Below are 21,684 nucleotides of genomic sequence, written 5' to 3'. Positions count from 1 at the left end.
AATGTCTACATGTATTAGCCCGTTACATATCACCTAATATTGAGCAGAATTAAGTAAGCTAACATCCCCCTTATATACCATATGAGCCTGCACATACAGTGGGTACGGAAAGTATTCAGACCTCTTTAAATTTTCATTCTTTGTTTCATTGCAGCTATTTGGTAAATTCAAAAAAAGTTCATTTTTTCGCATTAATGTACAGTACACGTTGACTGAAAAAAAAAAAATGTAGACATTTTTGCAAATATAATAAAAAAGAAAAACTGAAATATCACATGGTCGTAATTATTCAGACCCTTTGCTCAGACACTCATATTTAAGTCACATGCTGTCCATTTCCTTGTGATCCACCTTGAGACGGTTCTACTCCTTCATTGAAGTCCAGCTGTGTTTAATTAAACTGATAGGACTTGATTTGCAAAGGCACACACCTGTCTATATAAGACCTCACAGCTCACAGTGCATGTCAGACCAAATGAGAATCATGAGGTCAAAGGAACTGGCCAAGGAGCTCAGAGACAGAATTGTGGCAAAGCACAGATCTGGCCAAGGTTACAACAGAACTTCTGCAGTACTCAAGGTTCCTAAGAGCACAGTGGTCTCCATAATATTTAAATGGAAGAAGTTTGGGACCACCAGAAGTCTTCCTAGACCTGGCCATCCAACCAAACTGAGCAATCATGGGAGAACAGTCTTGGTGAGATTGGTAAAGAAGAACCTGACAATCATTGTGGCTGAGCTCCAGAGATGCAGTAGGGAGATGAGAGAAAGTTTCACAAAGTCATCTCTCACTGCAGCCCTCCACCAGTCGGGCCTTTATGGCAGAGTGGCCCAATGGAAGCCTCTCCTCAGTGCAAGACATATGAAAGTCTGCATAGAGTTTGCTTAAAGACACATGAAGGACTCCCAGACCATGAGAAATAAGATTCTCTGGTCTGATGACCAGCAGTATGTATGGAGAAAGCCAGGCACTGCTCATCACCTGCCGAATACAATCCAAACAGTGAAACCTGATGGTGGCAGCATCATGGTATGGGGGTGTTTTTCAGCTGCAGGGACAGGACAACTGGCTGTCATTGAAGGAAACATGAATTCGGCCAAGTACAGAGATATCCTGGATGAAAACCTCTTCCACCCTTCTTCACCTTCCAACAAGACAATGACCCTAAGCACACAGCTAAAATAACACAGGAGTGGCTTCAGAACAACTCTGTGACCATTCTTGACTGGACCAACCAAAGACCTGACCTAAACCCAATTGAGCATCTCCGGAGAGACCTGAAAATGGCTGTCTACCAACGTCCACCATCCAACCTGACAGAACTGGAGAGGATCTGCAAGGAAGAATAGCAGAAGATCCCCAAATCCAGGAGTGAAAAACATGTTGCATCATTCCCAAGAAGAGTCATGGCTGTACTAGCTCAAAAGGATGCTACTACTCAATACTGAGCAAAGGGTCTGAATACTTATGACCATGTGATCTTTCAGTTTTTCTTTTTGAATAAATTTGCAAAAATGACTACATTTCTGTTTTTTTTTTCAGTCAAGATGGGGTGCAGAGTGTATATTAACCCTTTTACCCCCTAGGTTGGTTTGCACGTTAATGACCAGGCCAATTTTTTCAATTTTGACAATTGTCCCTATATGAGGTAATAACTCTGGAACGCTTGCATGGATCCCGGTGATTCGGACTTTGTTTTCTCCTGACATATTTTACTTCACGTTAGTGGCAAAATTTCTTTGATATGACTTGCGTTTATTTGTGAAAAAAATGGAAATTTAGTGAAAATGTAGAAAATTTCACAATTTTCCAACTTTGACTTTTCATGCCCTTAAACCACAGTGATATGTCACACAAAATAAGTAACATTTCCCACATGTCTACTTTACATCAGCACAATTTTGGAACCAAATTTTTTTTTCTGTTAGGAAGTTATAAGTTTTAAAAATTGACCAGTGATTTCTCATTTTTACAACACCAGTTTTTTCAGAGACCACATCACATTTGAAGTCACTTTGAGGGGTCTATATGATAGAAAATATCCAAAAGTAACACCATTCGAAAAACTGCACCCCTCAAGGTGCTCAAAACCACATTCAAGAAGTTTATTAACCCTTCACAGGAATTTTTGGAATGTTTAAAAAAATGAACATTTAACTTTTTTTCACAAAAATGTACTTCAGATCCAATTTTTATTATTTTCCCAAGGGTAACAGGAGAAATTAGACCCCAAAACTTGTTGTCCAATTTGTCCTGAGTATGCTGATGCCCCATATGTGGGGGGAACCATTGTTTGGGCGCATGGCAGAGCTCGGAGGGGATGGAGCGCCGTTTGACTTTGTCAAACTAAAATTGGCTGAAAATTGGCTAAAATCGAGATCGGATGCCATGTCCCCTGATATGCCTAAACAGTGGAAGCCCCCCAAGTGACCCCATTTTGGAAACTAGACCCCCTAAGGAACTTATCTAGATGTGTGGCGAGCAATTTGAACCTGTAAAAATAAAAAATCATATTTTTTTCACAAAAATGATATTTTCACCCCCAATTTTTTATTTTAACAAGGGTAACATGAGAAATTGGACCCCAAAAGTTGTTGTCCAATTTGTCCCGAGAACGCCAATACCCTATATTAGGGGGTAAATCATTGTTTGGGTGAGCTTGGAAGAGAAGGAGCACCTTTTGACTTTTTCAACGGAGAATTGGCTGGAATTGAGATCGGATGCTATGTCCTGTTTGGAGAGCCACTGATGTGCCTAAACAGTGGAAGCCCCTCAATTCTAACTCCAACCATAACCCTAACTCACCGCTAACCCTAATCCCAGCCCTAACCATAACCCTAACCACAAACCTAACTCTAACACACCCCTAACCATAATCCCAACCCTAACCCTAATTCAAACCCTAACCCTAACTTTATGCACAACCCTAACTTTAGCCCCAACCCTAACCCTAATGGGAAAATGGAAATAAATACATTTTTTTATTTTTCCCCAGCTAAGTGGGTGATAAAGGGGGAATTTGAATTACTATTTATAGTGGGTTTTTTATATCGGGTTTTTATATTTGGCAGCTGTCACACGCTGAAAGATGCATTTTATTGCAAAAAATAGTTTTTGCATCACCACATTTTGAGAGCAATATATTTTTCCATGTTTTGGCCCACAGAGTCATGTGAGGTCTTGTTCTTTGCGGAACGAGCTGATATTTTTATTGGTACCATTTTCGGGCACATGACATTTTTTGATCGCTTTTTATTCTGATTTTTGTTAGGAGGAATGAACAAAAATCAGCAATTCATGAATTTCTTTTGGGGGGGCGTTTATACCGTTCAGCGTGTGGTAAAATTGATAGTGCAGTTTTATTCTTCATGTCAGTACGATTGCAGCGATACCTCATTTATATAATTTATTTATGTTTTAGTGCTTTTATACAATGAAAGCTATTTTATATAAAAAATAATTGTTTTTGCATCGCTTTATTCTGAGAGCTATAACATTTTTATGTTTTTGCTGATGATTCTGTATTGTGGCTCGTTTTTTGCGGGACAAGATGACGTTTTCAGCAGTACCATGTTTATTTCTATACATCTTTTTGATTGCGTGCTATTTCACTTTTGGTTCAGCGGTATGATGATAAAGCATTTTATAGGTCGGGTCATTACAGACGCACGCCATACTAAATATGTGTACTTTTATTGTTTTTTTATTTACATAAAAAAATGTATTTATTGGAACAATATTTATTTATTTATTTTTCTTTAGGAATTTAAAAAAATATATTTTTACACAGTATGATATTTTTTTTCTAACTTTTGACATTGTCCAGGGTGGGACATCACTGTATAAAGTCAAATCGCTGATCTGACACTTTGCACAGCACTGTGTCAGATCAGTGATCTGACAGGCAGTGAAGGATGTTTCTCAGGTCCTGCTCTCAGCAGGCACTGAGAAGCCATCCCCCTGCAGGACTCGGAAGGACCCCGCGGCCATCTTGGATCCGGGGGTCTGCAGGCAGAGAGAGTCTCAGAACAACGCGATCACATCGCGTTGTTCTGAGGGTCTGAGGGAAGCATGCAGGGAGCCCTCTCCCAGTGCAATGCTTCTCTATGCCACCGGAACATTGCAATCTTGTTTGATTGCAGTTTTCCAGGCGTTAAAGTGCCGGGAGCGGTCCGTTACCGCTCCTGGCGCTTAGTACCGGGTGTCAGCTGTGATAATCAGCTGACAACCGGCTGCGATCGGCCGCGCTCCCCCCGTGAGTGCGGCTGATCGCATGTGACGTACTATTCCGTCCACTGGAATTAGGGCCCAGGTCACAAGGACAGAACAGTACGTCAGATGACAGAAAGGGGTTAATGAGAAAAAAATGAACTTTTTTGAATTTCCCAAATGGCTGCAATGAAACAAAGAGTGAAAAATTTAAATGGGTATGAATACTTTCCGTACCCACTGTAGCCCCCTATATACCGTATGAGCCTGCATATAGCCCCCTATATACCGTATGAGCCAACACACAGCCCCTATAAATAAAATGAGCCCCCACACAGTCTCCTACATACAGTATGAGTGCTGATATAGGCTCTCTATACACAATATGAGCTTCTACATAGCCTCCTGCTTACAGTATGAGCTCCTACATAGCCTCTTACATATAGTATGAATCCCCACATAGCCACTTGCATACAGTATCAGCCTCACATAGCCTCTGTGTACAGTATTAGTATCAAGAGGAAACCGCCGGATGGGCACTTACCAGCGGTTTCCTGGAGTCCTGATGGGAAGAGTCCGGAGCTTGAGACTAATACGGCTGTACAGGACCTGGGTGAGATGATAGCATTACCGTGAGGCTGCTGAGAGGAGAGCACCGACTGGTAAGTGTACTGTCAGGACTTATGGCACATGACTGCAGGTCAGAGGGGAAGGAGGCGGGGCCTCACGCGCAGCTCCCGGGGATGAGTATGGACGCTACTGAGACCCTGGGGCCAAGGAGAGGAGGCTACCAGACACCAGGGAAGAAACGGAGCGTAGAAGGGAGACGTAATCCAAGACAAGCCGAGGTCAGTAAAGGTACCGTCACACTAAGCGACGCTGCAGCGATAGCGACAACGATGCCGATCGCTGCAGCGTCGCTGTTTGATCGCTGGGGAGCTGTCACACAGACCGCTCTCCAGCGACCAACGATGCCGAGGTCCCCGGGTAACCAGGGTAAACATCGGGTTGCTAAGCGCAGGGCCGCGCTTAGTAACCCGATGTTTACCCTGGTTACCAGCGTAAAATGTAAAAAAAACAAACAGTACATACTTACATGCATCCCCCGGCATTCACTTCCTGCAATGACTGAGCGCCGGCAGTAGCAGGGCACAGCGGTGACGTCACCGCTGTGCTGTGCTTTCAATTTCACTTTGTGGCGCTCAGTCAGTGTGGGAAGCGGATGCCGGGGGACGCATGTGAGCATGTACTGTTTGTTTTTTTTACTTTTACGCTGGTAACCAGGGTAAACATCGGGTTACTAAGCGCGGCCCTGCGCTTAGTAACCCGATGTTTACCCTGGTTACCAGTGTAAAATATCGCTGGTATCGTTGCTTTTGCTGTCAAACACAACGATACACGGCGATCGGACGACCAAATAAAGTTCTGAACTTTATTCAGCGACCAGCGACATCACAGCAGGATCCTGATCGCTGCTGCGTGTCAAACTAAACGATATCGCTAGCGAGGACGCTGCAACGTCACGGATCGCTAGCGATGTCGTTTAGTGTGACGGTACCTTAACACAGAAAGGCAAACGCAGTACACAAGAGGCAGGCTAATAGAGAGAAGTCAGGGACGTAGCAGGAATCAGATTACCAGAGAAGCAGATGCACAGTACAGGATCAGAAATACAAAACCACAATGGGGGACAGAACCGGGTCAAAACAATACAAGCAAGCTATAGCACAGGCACAAGGGGCAGGCACACAGGGGTCATCACTCAGAGCCAAGGCAAAAATATAACCAATAAAGCAGGTCCCAGAAAAAAGCTATAAAAAGCCTCCAGGAAACCAAATGGAGGCTATCCGGAGCACTCCAAACCGAATGTATCCAGAAAACCATGACAATCAGCCCCCGCATAGTTTCCTATATACAGTACGAGCTCCAACATGGCCTCCTACATACACTTTGAGTCCCCACATAGCATCCTAAATACAGTATGAGCCCCATATGGCCTCCTATATACAGTATGAGTCCCCACATAGCCCATAGCTTCCTATATAATAATAATAATTTTATTTCTATAGCGCCAACATATTCCGCAGCACTTTACATTTTAGAGGGGACTTGTACAGACAATAGATATTACAGCATAACAATAAACACGTAGATCAAAATGGATACCAAGAGGAATGAGGGCCCTGCTCGCATATACAGTATGAGCCCCAACATTGCCTCTCTATATACACTGTGAGCCACCACATAGCCTCCTATATACAGTGGGTACGGAAATTATTCATACCCCTTTACATTTTTCACTCTTTCTTTCATTGCAGCTATTTCGTAAATTCAAAAAGGTCTTTTTTTTCTCATTAATGTACATTCTGCACCCCAACTTGATTGAAAAAAAACCAGAAATGTATTAATTTTTGCAAATTTATTAAAAAAGAAAAACTGAAATATTACATGGTCATACTGTAAGTATTCAGACCCTTTGCTCAGTATTGAGCAGAAGCACCATTTTGAGCTAGTACAGCCATAAATCTTCTTGGGAATGAGGCAACAAGTTTTTCACACCAGGATTTGAGGATCCTCTGCCATTCTTCCTTGCAGATCCTCTCTAGTTCCGTCAGGTTGGATGGTGAACGTTGGTGGACAGCCATTTTCAGGTCTCTCCAGAGATGCTCAATTGAGTTTAGGTCAGGGTTCTGGCTGGGCCAGACAAAAATGGTCACAGAGTTGTTCTGAAGCCACTCCTTTGTTATTTTCACTGTGTGCTTAGGGTCATTGTCTTGTTGGAAGGTGAACCTTCGGCCAAGTCTGAGGTCCATAGCACTCTGGAAGTGGTTTTCATCCAGGATATCTCTGCACTTGGCCAAATTCATGCTTCCTTCAATGACAACCAGTCTTCCTGTTCCTGCAGCTGAAAAACACCCCCATAGCATGATGCTGAAACCACCATGTTTCACTGTTGGGATTGTATTGGGCAGGTGATGATCAGTGCCTGGTTTTCTCCACACATACTGCTTAGAATTATCACCAAAAAGGTCTATGATCATCTGATGAGACCAGAAAATCTTATTTCTCATAGTCTGAGAATCCTTCATGTGTTTTTTAGCAAACAAATGGATGGTCAGGCCTAGGAAGACTTCTGGTGGTCCCAAACTTCTTCTATTTAAGGATTATGGAGGCCACTGTGCTCTTAGGAACCTTGAGTACTGTAAAAATGCTGTTGTAACCTTGGCCAGATCTGTGCTTTGCCACAATTCTGTCTCTGAGCTCCTTGGCCAGTTCCTTTGACCTCATGATTCTCATTTGGTCTGACATGCACTGTGAGCTGTGAGGTCTTATATAAACAGGTGTGTGCCTTTTCAAATCAAGTCCTATCATTTTAGTTTAACACAGCTGGACTCCAATGAAGGAGAAGAACCATCTCAAGAAGGATCACAAGGAAATGGACAGCATGTGACTTAAATATGAGTGTCTGAACAAAGGGTCTGAATACTTATGTGATATTTCAGTTTTTCTTTTTTATTAAATTTGCTAAAATTTCTACATTTCTGTTTTTTTTAAGTCAGGATGGGGTGCAGAGTGTACATTAATGTGAAAAAATGAACTTTTTTGAATTTAAAAAATGGCTGCAATGAAACTAAGAGTGAAAAATTTAAAGAGGTCTGAATACTTTCCGCACCCACTGTATATTGCCTAAATTACAAAGGAAATGTGTCATCTTTAACTTTGGTCTTTTAGAGATCATTTCATCTTCAACTTGCTTAACTGTGCATAAAAACAGTAATTTTAACCAGGGGTGCTCACACTTTTACATGCCACTGTATACTCAACCCTCATGCTGCATACTCTTATGCATTTGCAGCGCCCCAGAGTCCTGGTCGTTGCAGTACTGTGGCTCTGCCACTAAGGGGAGCCATGGTACGTTCGATGGCACTGAAGGAGTTCCTCCAATCAGGTATCACAGACACCAATATGTTTCACAGCAGGGCCTCCGGGGGGAGCTAAGGGTGCTATTCATTAGGCCACTCCCCACCATAGTGGATAAACTGGGGGTCAGGCAGGAAGTTAGAGAGAGAACGCTGACGGGATTGAACAGAGCAACACCCTGTGGCAGAGGGTGTTGTGAAGGGAGAGACTGTAGGGTCTCTGCCAGGGGTGGGATCCTGGCAGAGGCTTGGCATTGAGAGAACGTAACGGGACCGTGCCTGCTCAGCTTAGCGGCGGTGCCCAAGAAAGGACTAGAAGCGAGGCAGATTGTGCTGAGTGAGAAACGAGATCAAGCAGAAGGAGAATACCAGCAGGGGTTTTGTTGAAAGAGGCAGCACCCTGCTGAGGCGCAATACCGGTGGCCGGAACGCCGAGGGAGTGGATTAGAATACAGCTTCAAGCCATACTCCAAACAGCGGCAGGACAGTCGGTCTCAGGCGGGCTGTCTACCACATATCACCTATGAAGTCTTGGGGGGCAATTGCGGGAGAGGGGCGTCTCTAGGGTCCCGGAAGAACTCCAGGCCTACCTGACAAACGGGTGCCATTCCAACCTGAATACAGGGAGGGGTGGATTACAGAGGAACATCAAATCGAGTTGTGAGGGAACTTAAGAAACAGACACAACCGTTGTGGGGTCACTTTCCGCGAGCACAGCAGGGAAGGACTACAACACATAGCGCTAGAAGGAAGGCACAGATTTCCACCTGAGAGGAGGACTCTGGAGGTGCCATTGGACCGGCTGGACTTGCGTAGCCTGGTGAACCGTGTTCTGGACTGAGGACTCAGAGATCTCCAGTAAAGAGGTAAAGAGACTGCAACCCGGTGTCCTTGTTATTTACTGCGACCTGCACCCCACAACTGCACCGCTACATCGCTATCATTACTACCAACACCCACATCTTTCATTCTACTGTGCGCCCCACGGCAGGGTCACGGACCGGGGCCTAGCCGCCGTGACAACCCCAGAAGCAGAGACTCAGAGGCCCGGTACCGGGTACCCCTCGGCCCTGCGGCGGTGGAGGGGGCGCCGCAGAACTTGGCGTCACGAACAGGATCTACTTAAGCCTGAAGAATCAGGTCATGTGTGCCTAGAGACTGTGATTTACTGTGCTTGAACTGTACTTTATTGAGAGGACTGTGTGTTGTGCCATTTGCCGCCAAAATCCGCCGCCATTGCAGCGCTGAGGAGAGCGCAGGAAGAGAAGAGGGGCGTGGAGTGGGCGTAGGCAAGCTGGAGAGCGCGAACAGCCATGGCCGCCCAGTCTAAGTATTTCTGTGTCCTGAGGACGTGCCCGTCAACAGCCGAGGTACGCCTCCTGATCTTGGTCGGAGGGTGGAGACCATGGGGACGGGGCCGCCCACGGAAGAGACCGCGGGAAGAAGACGCGGGAAAAGAACGAGAAATGGCGACACCCGGAGCACCACGCGGCGCCGACCCGGTTCGGCCTGAGCCTGCACAGCCTGAAATAACCCCGGGGACGCCAACACTGCGGGGTCTGATCCCCACAGAGCCATCGATGGGTCGACCCCCTTTGCCGCTGTCCGAGGAATGTGTGGCTGCAGCCGAGGCCAGACAGCTAAGCCGCCGGCTGAAGGCCGCTGCCCGAGTGCTCACCCGGTTAGGTGAGCCCACGGAGATCCGTCTGACTCCAGCGTCTCCTGTCCCCTCCCAACTGACCGCGGCTGGAAGTACGCTATCAGCACCGGATTTAAAGATCATGCCGGACGCCGAGCATCTACGGCGTCTGATGGCAGCATGGCGGAGCCGGCCCCAACTTGCAGAACAAATTGATCTGGTCAGTGTTCCAGAGATTCCGTCCTCACACTGGGGTGTAGTGGTGGCCTTCAATCCCCGGTATGGAAGAGGGGTGATTCAGGAAATTGGAGAGCCGCTGCAGGTCCGCGTGGATCGGGAGGAGGTGGAACCTTGCAGCGGGAGGCTCGATCGTGACCTGGAGCCAGGAGATGCCGTCACCTACACGAGGTGGAGGAAGGACACTGGCGAGACGGGCTGGTTCGCCCGAGGTGTTCAGCGATGCGTTGCCCTCCAGGCTGCTGGAACACAAGAAGGGGATGATCCCGTAGGGAAGGCAGCGGGACCCGGCCCCGCGGAATCACGAGAAGCACAGCCTCGCCGCGCCCCAGAAGGACGGGTGCACCTGCCGACAAGGAGGACCTCCCGGCGAGGGATTTTATCATTACTGGGACCGGAACGGCGTCCTGGCTCACCGGTGCGATCTGTTGGCCTGGTGAGGCCGGATAAGAGGTCGCCTTCCGCAGAACCCCAGTAAGATTTTATTGCTTTATAAAAATGTAAATAGTTTTCCTTTAACTGTTCCTGATTGTTTGTTGCTAAACCCGTCCAGGGTAAACTTTAAAGGGTGACCCCTTTGTTGACCCGGGGTCACTATTGTTGTTTTCCAGAAGTTTTACACAAACTGCAGTAATCATGGACTGTGCATGATTCGAACTTCCTTGTAAATAGTTGCACCTTCTTAAGGGTGCCTCCTACTGGTTTTAGTTAAAAGACACTTTGCGAAGATACCTTTCCTACTGGTTTTAGTTAAAAGACACTTTGCGAAGATGCCATTCCGGAGCCTTTGCGTGGACTGGTAGGCTGAGAAGACGAGCTACCTCAGAAAGGCTTGGTCCCCTCTTAAAGGGGATGCGTGGAATTGAACTTGAAAGCGATACTGTTTTAGAACGGTAATATGATGATGCTTTGAGAAAGAATGTAACTGTTTTACATGAAAAGTTATATGTGTTTAAATTGTTTGAATTGTGAAATCTGAAAATAATGTTTTGTGAAAGGAAAAGATGCAGAGAGCCCGCAGGGGTAGAAGTAGAGATCTGCATAGTTGAAAGTAAAGAAGTAATGATGAAGGTGGGGATAGAAGGTAAACCCTGCGTCCCCATAGAAAGTTACTTTGTTACTAAGGACAGAAAGCGAACCCGTAGGGGTTAGAGAGTGAGTCCTTAAAGGAGCCGAGTAGAGCTGGCTCAGAGTTCTTTAAACGAAAGGAATGTTATGTCTATACTATGTATAGTAGCGAAAGGCAGTAGGCCCTGGCTGAACGGGGCGGTCCTGTAAAAGAAAGGAGAGGCAGTAGGTCTGGTGCCATAGGGACAGGCGGTCCTGCAGGTTCAAAGTAGGAGAATGTGAAGTTACCCTACCCTGTAATGTGATTATAGGAGGGCCTTTGATAAACTAAGAGTGTATGTTTCTTAAAGGCAATGTTAATTTATTGTTCCAGAATTTGCACTAAGTAAAATACCCGGTTGGGTAACAGGAGTTATGCATAGCCTGTAATTTATAATGTTGACTATGTTTGTAACGTTAAAAGTGTCCTCACCTCCCATAAAGGGAAGCCTGTTCAAGTATACTTATTGTTTTGCACTCAACAAAATTGTATGTCTGTTTACTAATCTGTATTGTTGTTTTTCTTCCCAGTCCCGGAGTACTGTGTTTAACCAGGGGGGAGTGCAGCGCCCCAGAGTCCTGGTCGTTGCAGTACTGTGGCTCTGCCACTAAGGGGAGCCATGGTACGTTCGATGGCACTGAAGGAGTTCCTCCAATCAGGTATCACAGACACCAATATGTTTCACAGCAGGGCCTCCGGGGGGAGCTAAGGGTGCTATTCATTAGGCCACTCCCCACCATAGTGGATAAACTGGGGGTCAGGCAGGAAGTTAGAGAGAGAACGCTGACGGGATTGAACAGAGCAACACCCTGTGGCAGAGGGTGTTGTGAAGGGAGAGACTGTAGGGTCTCTGCCAGGGGTGGGATCCTGGCAGAGGCTTGGCATTGAGAGAACGTAACGGGACCGTGCCTGCTCAGCTTAGCGGCGGTGCCCAAGAAAGGACTAGAAGCGAGGCAGATTGTGCTGAGTGAGAAACGAGATCAAGCAGAAGGAGAATACCAGCAGGGGTTTTGTTGAAAGAGGCAGCACCCTGCTGAGGCGCAATACCGGTGGCCGGAACGCCGAGGGAGTGGATTAGAATACAGCTTCAAGCCATACTCCAAACAGCGGCAGGACAGTCGGTCTCAGGCGGGCTGTCTACCACATATCACCTATGAAGTCTTGGGGGGCAATTGCGGGAGAGGGGCGTCTCTAGGGTCCCGGAAGAACTCCAGGCCTACCTGACAAACGGGTGCCATTCCAACCTGAATACAGGGAGGGGTGGATTACAGAGGAACATCAAATCGAGTTGTGAGGGAACTTAAGAAACAGACACAACCGTTGTGGGGTCACTTTCCGCGAGCACAGCAGGGAAGGACTACAACACATAGCGCTAGAAGGAAGGCACAGATTTCCACCTGAGAGGAGGACTCTGGAGGTGCCATTGGACCGGCTGGACTTGCGTAGCCTGGTGAACCGTGTTCTGGACTGAGGACTCAGAGATCTCCAGTAAAGAGGTAAAGAGACTGCAACCCGGTGTCCTTGTTATTTACTGCGACCTGCACCCCACAACTGCACCGCTACATCGCTATCATTACTACCAACACCCACATCTTTCATTCTACTGTGCGCCCCACGGCAGGGTCACGGACCGGGGCCTAGCCGCCGTGACAACCCCAGAAGCAGAGACTCAGAGGCCCGGTACCGGGTACCCCTCGGCCCTGCGGCGGTGGAGGGGGCGCCGCACATTCTTCAGGCCCATAAGGGAGCCATCAATTCACAGTCAAAATAGCTATTGCACTTTCATACTATGTGTAGTGCGGAATCCATCACTTTCTACCTAATATCTATGTGTAGTGTGGTTATTGGTGTGGTTGTTATTTTAGCTGTGTGCTTAGGGTCATAGTCTTGTTGGAAGGTGAACTTTTGGCCAAGTCTGAGGTCCAGAGAACTCTGGAATAGGTTTTCATCCAGGATATCTCTGTACTTGGCCACATTCATGTTTCCATCAATGACAACCAGTCGTCCTGTCCCTGCAGCTTAAAAACACCCCCATAGCATGATGCTGCCACCACCATGTTTCACTGCTGGGATTGTATTGGGCAGGTGATGAGCAGTGCCTGGTTTTCTCCACACATGCCGCTTAGAATTATCACCAAAAAGGTCTATTTTCATCTCATCAGACCAGAGAATCTTATTTCTCATAGTCTGGGAGTCTTTCATGTGTTTTTTAGCAAACTATGCAGGCATTTATATGTCTTGCACTGAGGAGAGGCTTCCGTCGGGCCAATCTGCCATAAAGGCCAGACTGGTGGATGGCTGCAGTGATAGTTGACTTTGTGGAACTTTCTCCCATCTCCCTACTGCATCTCGAGCTCAGCCACAGAGATCTTGGGGTTCTACTTTACCTCCCTCACCAAGGCTCTTCTCTCACGATTGCTCAGTTTGGCTGGATGGCCAGGTCTAGGAAGACTTCTGGTGGTCCCAAACTTCTTCCTGTAATGTGCTGCTGCAGTGCAATATAGTGCAACCTCCACCAGGGGGTGCTGGTGAAGGAAAAGAGGTTGTACACACAGCGCAGCAACACTGAACAACAACACAGGTGCCACAGGTAATGAAAGAGAAGTCAGACAAGCCAAGGTCATTCACAGAGAGGTCAGCGCAGTACAAAGGGGAAGTCAGAGGAATAGCCGGGGACAAACAAGAAGTCAGAGCCTACTGGGAACATGGTAACCAAAACGTGAGACATAAGAAGAAGTCGGGATACAAGCCAGAGTCGAAACCAGTCGGGAAGCATGGTATCAAAGACGGAAAACAAGGGGCGAAGTCCAGAAATCAGATCGAGTCATACACGGGTGCAGGCAGTCAGAGGAACAAGGATCACTAATCGGAATACAGGTCAGGGGCTCCAGCCAGGAGGCTTGAACTATAGCTGACACTGGCCCACAAGCTGCAGAGGACTGAAATAGCTCAGCCAGCTCTATAATGAGGCAGAGGGGATTAACTCCTGCATGACCAGTCCAGAGACAAGACAGCTGAAAACAAACTCAGGACTGGACCATGACACTTCCATTTAAGGATTATGGAGGCCACTGTGCTCTAAGGAACCTTGAAGAAAATTACTGAAGAAATTCTGATGCAACCTTGGCCAGAGCTGGGCCTTGCCACAATTCTGTCTCTGAGCTCCTTGGCCAGTTCCTTTGACCTCATGATTCTCATTTGGTCTGACACGCACTGTGAGCTGTGAGATCTTATATAGACAGGTGTGTGCCTTTCCAAATCAAGTTCTATCAGTTTAATTAAACACAGCTGGACTGAAGGAGTAGAACCATCTCAAGGTCAAGGAGGATCACATAGAAATGGACAGCATGTGACTTAAATATGAGTGTCTGAGCAAAGGGTCTGAATACTTATGACCATGTGATATTTCAGTTTTTCTTTTTTATTAAATTTGCACAAATGTCTACATTTCTGTTTTTTTCAGTCAAGATGGGGTGCAGAGTGTACATTAATGTGAAACAAAATGACATTTTTTTAATTTTTCCAAATGGCTGCAATGAAGCAAAGAGTAAAAAATTTAAAGCGGTCTGAATACTTTCGGTACCGACTATACATGCAAACATGTCAGACACATATGAAAAAACTCCACATACTCACCTCGCTCCTGTTTTCCCGGTTTCTTCGCACAGCAGATGCAATGTCATGATGTAATTGTGTCACATGTTGATTGGTGGAAGAAGGAGCTGGTGGCACCATCCTCCATCAGGAAGTGGTTGGTGGTTGAGGGCATGGTGCGGCCCATGGGCTACTGGTTTCAGCCGTTCAGCTGTCTAGGCCCAAAGAAGCAGCATCCATCCCTCTGGCTGTTCAACCTGTGCGTCGCTCTTTGCCCAACTCAGTATTTGTAAGCCAAAACCAGTAGTGGAACTATCAAAAGAAAAGTATAATTGAAACATGTCACCACTTCTGCATTTTTTACCCACACCTGGTTTTGGCTTACAAATACTGAGGTAAAAAACTCACAAAAGATTCAATGTGTGGATGTGGCCTTACACATGTTTTAAAACAGTTATGCCTGGTATTTTCTCAAAGATAAGGACATTCCATATTCCCTCCTTCAATTACACCTGTTTGTAGAAACACTACAAAATGGAGCACCCTTTACGTTCCTTTTTCTTCTAGATTCCATCAAATTGCATCTGAGAAAATTAATTGGTAATCTCGAAGTCCTGGACCTACAAAAGGGATGTAGCTTATGCTCAGCTGAATTAAAAGTGGCATATTGATGGGGTCCAGGAATCTGCGGTATAATAGTAATAATAATAATAATAACAATAATAATAAAAAATAAGGGAAAACATGTATAAATCTCTTGCAGGGACACCACATGCATTTTTCACTACATTACGTTACGTTATATATTCATCAAAGTAAGGACACATTCACACGTTCAGTATTTGGTCAGTGTAACAACCCTGCCAGCATCACTGCATGGCCTCCCATCCCCCACCTGCCTTACACTTACTCACTGCTCCAGGCCATGCTGTGAGTTTTGTCTGCTGCCGGCTCCATGTTGTGTACCTCATGTCTCCTGTCTGCTCTTTGCATTCTTCCTGCCTGTGTGCATAGGGCGTCACCGCCGGCACTTCCTGAGTCTTATGGAGATGGTGGGCACCTTCCTAAGGTGTCCCCAGCCTATTGCGATGCAGCCTCAGGTACTTAAGACATCCCCACCCCTAGGGTAGGACCTGAGCAACATACTCTGTCAGTCTGTACTTTGCTGCTTTGTTTCCAGGTCCTGTCCTGTCTCTGCCTTCTCTGGGGGCTGCATACTCAGATCTGTTTCTGTGCTTTGTATTTTCCATCTCTGCCTTCTCTGGGGGCTGCATACTCAGATCTGTTTCTGTGCTTTGTATTTTCCATCTCTGCCTTCTCTGGGGCTGCATACTCAGATCTGTTTCTGTGCTTTGTATTTTCCATCTCTGCCTTCTCTGGGGCTGCATACTCAGATCTGTTTTCGTGCCTGTATGTTCTGTCTCTGCCTTCTCTGGGGGCTGCATACCCAGACCTGTTACTGTGCTTTGTATGTACTCAGGCCTGTGTCCTTGCCCAGTATCTGTTCCCGTGTCCGTTCTTGTCTGTACTGTGTCCTACTCTTGTTTCGTATCTTGTTCCTGCACCTGACCTAGTCTGAACTCAGTCCTATACCTGTGTCTACTTGTAATCATGTCTATAGCCTTCCCTACCCTGCTGGGTATATCCTTGTGCTCCTCTCTCTGTGTTTACTTCTGCTCTGCTCGCCCCACCCTGCGGCTTTTCTCTGCTCTCAGTTCTGCTTCTTGCAGCTCTGTTCTGCTCTCAGCTCTGCTCTGCACCTGGCTCCGCTCACTTGTGGTTCTGTTCTGCTCTCGGCTCCGCTCTGCACCTTGCTCCACTCACTTGCAGTTCCGTCCTGCTCTTGCGCCGCACCCTGCGCTTCCATTCTGCTCTTGCTCTGCTCCTTGCGGTTATTGATGGCTCTACCCCTTGCAGTTCTACCTTGCTCCGCTCCTTGCAGTCGTGCCCTGCTCCGCTCCCTGCAGTTCCGCCCTGCTGTGCTCTTTGTGGTTTTGCCCTGCTCTGCTCCTTGTGGTTTCGCCCTGCTCCGCTACTTGCGGTTCCACGCAGCTCCGCTCCTTGCAGCTCCGCCCTGCTCCGCTCCTTGCGGTTCTGCTCCTCTCTCATTCTGCACCTCGCGGGTCCTTGTCCTGCAGCCTGAACAGGTCCCTACCTGTTCCCATATATCATTCATACTTGTCTGTGTTCCTGTCCTCCCTGAATCTGTCCCTTCTTCTCCCGTGTGGACAGGTCCCTACCTGTCTCCATACAGTATACTACGCATACCTGTCTATGCTCCTGTCTTACCCGAACTGGTTCTAGTCCCATTGGCTGTGCCCGCCTGTCATGCCAGAGTGCCAGCCATGCCCGCCTGTCGTGCCAGAGTGCCATCCATGCCCGCCTGCCATGCCAGAGTGCCAGCAGTGCCCGCCTGTCGTGCCAGTGTATGAGCCGTGCCTGCCTGTCATGCCAGTGTCTGAGCCGTGCCCGCCTGTTGTGACAGTGACTGTGCCGTGCCCGCCTGTTGTGCCAGTGTCTGAGCCGTAACTGCCTGTCATGCCAGTGTCTGAGCTGCGCCAGTGTATGAGCTGTGCCCGCCTGTCATGTCAGTGTCTGAGCCGTGCCCACCTGTCGTGCCAGTGTCTGAGCCGTGCCCGCCTGTCGTGCCAGTGTCTGAGCCATGCCCGCCTGTCCTGCCAGTGTCTGAGCTGTGCCCGCCTGTCTGTCAGTGTTCCGTTCCCCAGTGGGATCAGCAGCCACAGCCAGACTCCACCCTGGAGTGGTACCTGGCATCTACCTGCCGCACAAGCCTGACCTCACCATCAGAGGCTCCAATGAACACCAAGGAAGCTGCTTAGTCATGCCCCTTCCTGGGAAGTCTGGTTTGTGGCACAGTGGGGCCACACCCCCGCACACCAGCGCCAACCAGTCTGGGCGCGAGCATTACAGTCAGTATATTACATCAGTAGTTATAAGCAAAAACCTGGAGTAAAACAATCAGAGGAAAAGTGTAATAGAAACACGTCACTACTTCAGTATTTATCATCAACTCCTGGTTTTTGCTTACAAATACTGATGTAAAATACTGACCAAATACTGAACATGTGTACGTGGCCTAAGAGCTGCTCCCCAGTCATATTTTCTATCATATGGCAGCTTACATCTCACTTTACAATATCATTTACTGTATATTGCTCACATGGTATTTTCTTTTGTATACAAATTCCTCACCTTTTAGGTCTCATTCAGATTAATGCATTATCGGACTGTGTGCCATTCGTGTGTAAACAGCACACGAAACAATATGAGTAAATTGGCTACTTTGAATGATCATTTTTCAACAAGTACTGAGTTTTCGTGTAAAAAAAAAAAAGACATAACTCTTTTCCGTTTTTCAGAAGGAAATGCCCTTGTAGATCTCAGTGGATGCGTAACTCCCCCCATATAAAACACTGACCTACTACACCAACGGATCTATAGAAAACATAGAAAAATAAATTATCGTTGTGGAAGGAAAAAATTGCCATGGGATTTTATAATTGCATACTGTAATAATAGACATTCGGTATGCTATGCAGATAAAAAATTGGATGTTTCTTACACTAGTCTGAACCTGGCCACATTGTTGAAAATGGGAAAAATATTGTTCAATATGTCACAAAAAGCTGAGGTCAATGAGACTTGAAAATGAGAGGTTGAATACTAATTAGTGATCATAGCATTAGGTCTCATTCAGGCATCAGTCATTTTTCTCTTGTGTAAAAACACAGACCAGATTTCATCAGTATTTGCTCAGTGTTTCTGTTTTTGTTATAAGTGTTTTATCAGCGATAATTCTCATATACCCTCCCAAAAAAGAAAAACTTAAAATTTTCTCCTATCCACTGCAATGTTAAAAATATGGAGCACATGGATTGAGCATGGATTCTCCATGTGCTGTCAGTGATGCTTGTGTCGGTAATTTTGAACCATGACTGATCAAAAACGCACACGTCTGTGTGATTTTTTTTTTTTTACAAGTGTGAGAAAAAAAAACGAACTTGTGAATTGCTTCATAGCCTATAATTGGTAAGAGTTCCATCTGTGAAAAACGGAGAGAACATGTATGTGAAAAGCGAACATCTAAATGAGGCTTTAGGCTGTAATGTCGCATGTTCTTGAACTATGGATAGAAAACCTTTCAGTTCTATGTTTTAGAAATCAATATTAAATTTTTTATTTATCTTAAAAAATATTGCCTCTTAAAATGAGTAAAGTATGGTAGTTTATTATACCTCAGTGAGTTGCCCAAAGCCATCAGGCCAGGAGTCTTCTTGATATTTGTCCTTAGGATATGTCTCAATTGGACTTCTATCGCCATGACGGAAGACCTGTGAAATAATATGTAATCATTAAACATATAGAGTAATTCTAATGATGAGTTAATGTATTAATGGGAGCTGTCTACCTAAGAGAATACGATAACAGATGGAGGAACAATTAGAGTATTGTCACCAAGAATACATTAATTAGACAAGAATAATGAACCATCAACTTCACCTTGTTATTTGCTAATAGCAACCTGGCTAGCCAATGCAAAGGTTATTAGGACCCTCTTGTACTAGAGACTGACATTTATTTTCCAACTCAAAGGGTATGTGTTCACGGGCCGGATTACATCCGGATTATCTGCGGATTCAATGCTGCGTACAGCCGCAGCGTTCAACCGGCAGCGTCCAGATGTTACAGCATAGTGGAGGGGACTTTATGAAATCCCGTCTCCACTATGCGTGCGAACATGCTTCCGGCGGCCCTGCATTTAGGGACATGCGGCTCGTCTTTTTAGAAGGCAGCATGCCTGTTTACCTTGCGGCAAAGTTCCGTCGCCGCAAGGTAAATAACAGGGTCCTACGTATAGGGTGCGGCGATGTCGGATGTGTGCAATGAACACATCCGGAATCACCGAGCGTACAGAACGGGGCGGCACGAGTTTTCCGCTCCGTCCAAAGCGCCGGCAAACCGGCACATACACAAAGTGCTCTAATACTTGTTTTTATGTATTTATTTGTTTTAATTGCAGCAGCCAGAAGCCAGAAGTAACTACAAAGGAATGGTAAGAAGTTACACTTCTCCTTCCTGCTGAATGCACTTCTGACTTTGGCCCCAAAAACTGCATCAAAAACTGTATTGGTGCTTTTCCAAAAACCATAGAGTGTGAAAACTACCTACTTAGTTATTACCTAAAATAGAAAAAATATAATTACTTGAATATTAAATTAGTCTAATTTTTCTTCTCCCCCCTCCCCCCCAAAAAATAGCAGCATTTTGTCCACGGGTTGTGTCTGGCCTTATTGACTAGCGTTGCACTGTAATACCTGACACAACCATGGACTATGCATGGTTTAAAAAAAACAAAAACTTTGGTCACAGTCAACCTATTTTTAATCACTTTCAATACTTGGATCTATTTCTTATAAATGTAATTGTTATTGATATTTACAAATTTAACAATCATCATAAGCACAATGCAATCACATATTATGAAAAAGTAGATTAGTGGAAAGAGTACAAAAAAAAGCTTATCTAAAGGACCCTACGACCTTCTAGTGACCCCTAAACATATTGCATGTTGGTGAATCAATAATCGTAAAATTGAAGGTCACTTCAATCCTCATATGAGGGTTATCTATGGAGCCAGAATAAACCAAACCCTACCCTCTTAATCTAAACAGAGTTTCCTCTATAACAACTGACAGACAAAAGACAGAAGACAACACACACTGAGGAAAGGGAAGAGAGGGATCTATAACAGAAGAGATCTTAATTATTAAGTGGAGCCCATGAATAATCCCAGGGAACTCAAATGGATTCAAAAGAATCCATCCTTGTAAAGCCGACAAATATTCCATTCTGTGTATGTCAGAGATTCTGTTTAACAAGTCCTGATAGGAAGGTGGTTTCCACTGGAGAGCAATCAACCACCTAGCTGCAGTTCATATAGAATGTAGAATGTAGAATTTCAGCCCGCAAGGGTAGGGTCCTCGCCCCTCTGTATCAGTCTGTAATTGTTAGTTTGCTTACTGTAAGTGATATCTGTAATTTGTATGTAACCCCCTCCTCATGTACAGCACCATGGAATCAATGGTGCTATATAAATAAATAATAATATATGCAATAATAATTTAGATGAGGTCTTCTCCATCATCGTGGAGGGTACTGTGGAGGAATTCAGTGTGGAGGTCTCATACTGTGTTTGGGGCACTTTTGCTTGCATCATATTTTATTATCTGCATTATTCAAGATTGTTATCCTTTGTTATTACATATTTAAATTAGGCCATTTTGCCATATGCTTTTTACTTCTCTTACATAATATATTGCGGTATATTATTCCAATATTTGACTCTAAGACCTATTAATTATTGTGAGAGGCATCCATTTAGTCAATAAACTCTTCAGTTCTCTATATAGAGAGGAAAAGTTGTTAGTATACAGATTATTATAAGAGGAGGGTAAGTTTACCTTTATATACAGTTATATGAAAAAGTTTGGGCACCCCTATTAATCTTAAGCTTAATGTTTTATAAAAAATAGTTTTTTTTGCAACAGCTATTTCAGTTTCATTTATCTAATAACTGTTGGCACAGTAATGTTTATGCCTTGAAATGAGGTTTATTGTACTAACAGAAAATTTGCAATCTGCATTCAAACAAAATTTGACAGGTGCATAGGTATGGGCACCCTTATCATTTTCTTGTTTTAAATACCCCTACCTACTTTTTACTGACTTACTAAAGCACTTTTTTTTGTTTAGTAACCTCATTGAGCTTTGAACTTCATAGTCAGGTGTATGCAATCATGAGAAAAGCTACTTAAAGTGGCCACTTGCAAGTTGTTCTCCTGTTTGAATCTCCTCTGAAGAGTGGCATCATGTGATCCTCAAAACAACTGTCAAATGATCTGAAAACAAAGATTATTCAACATAGTTGTTCAGGGGAAGGATACAAAAAGCTGTC

The 21,684-nt window shown here is 45.4% G+C and overlaps 1 protein-coding gene across 2 annotated transcripts in view; it reads right to left on the bottom strand.

Annotated features, from left to right (window-relative positions):
• Positions 1-21,684, bottom strand: part of ACP3 (acid phosphatase 3) — a 141,924-nt gene that overhangs the window by 71,410 nt on the left and 48,830 nt on the right. For both annotated transcript variants that reach the window (XM_077269032.1, XM_077269033.1), the window contains exon 2: positions 18,965-19,060. In XM_077269032.1, coding sequence (XP_077125147.1) covers positions 18,965-19,060 — 96 coding nt within the window. The remainder of the gene's footprint in view (positions 1-18,964; positions 19,061-21,684) is intronic.

The sequence above is a fragment of the Ranitomeya variabilis genome, chromosome 6, assembly GCF_051348905.1.
Source record: "Ranitomeya variabilis isolate aRanVar5 chromosome 6, aRanVar5.hap1, whole genome shotgun sequence".
Lineage (NCBI taxonomy): Eukaryota > Metazoa > Chordata > Amphibia > Anura > Dendrobatidae > Ranitomeya > Ranitomeya variabilis.
The sequence above is the reverse complement of the archived record's forward strand: the minus strand, read 5'-3'. Positions and strand labels throughout refer to the sequence as shown.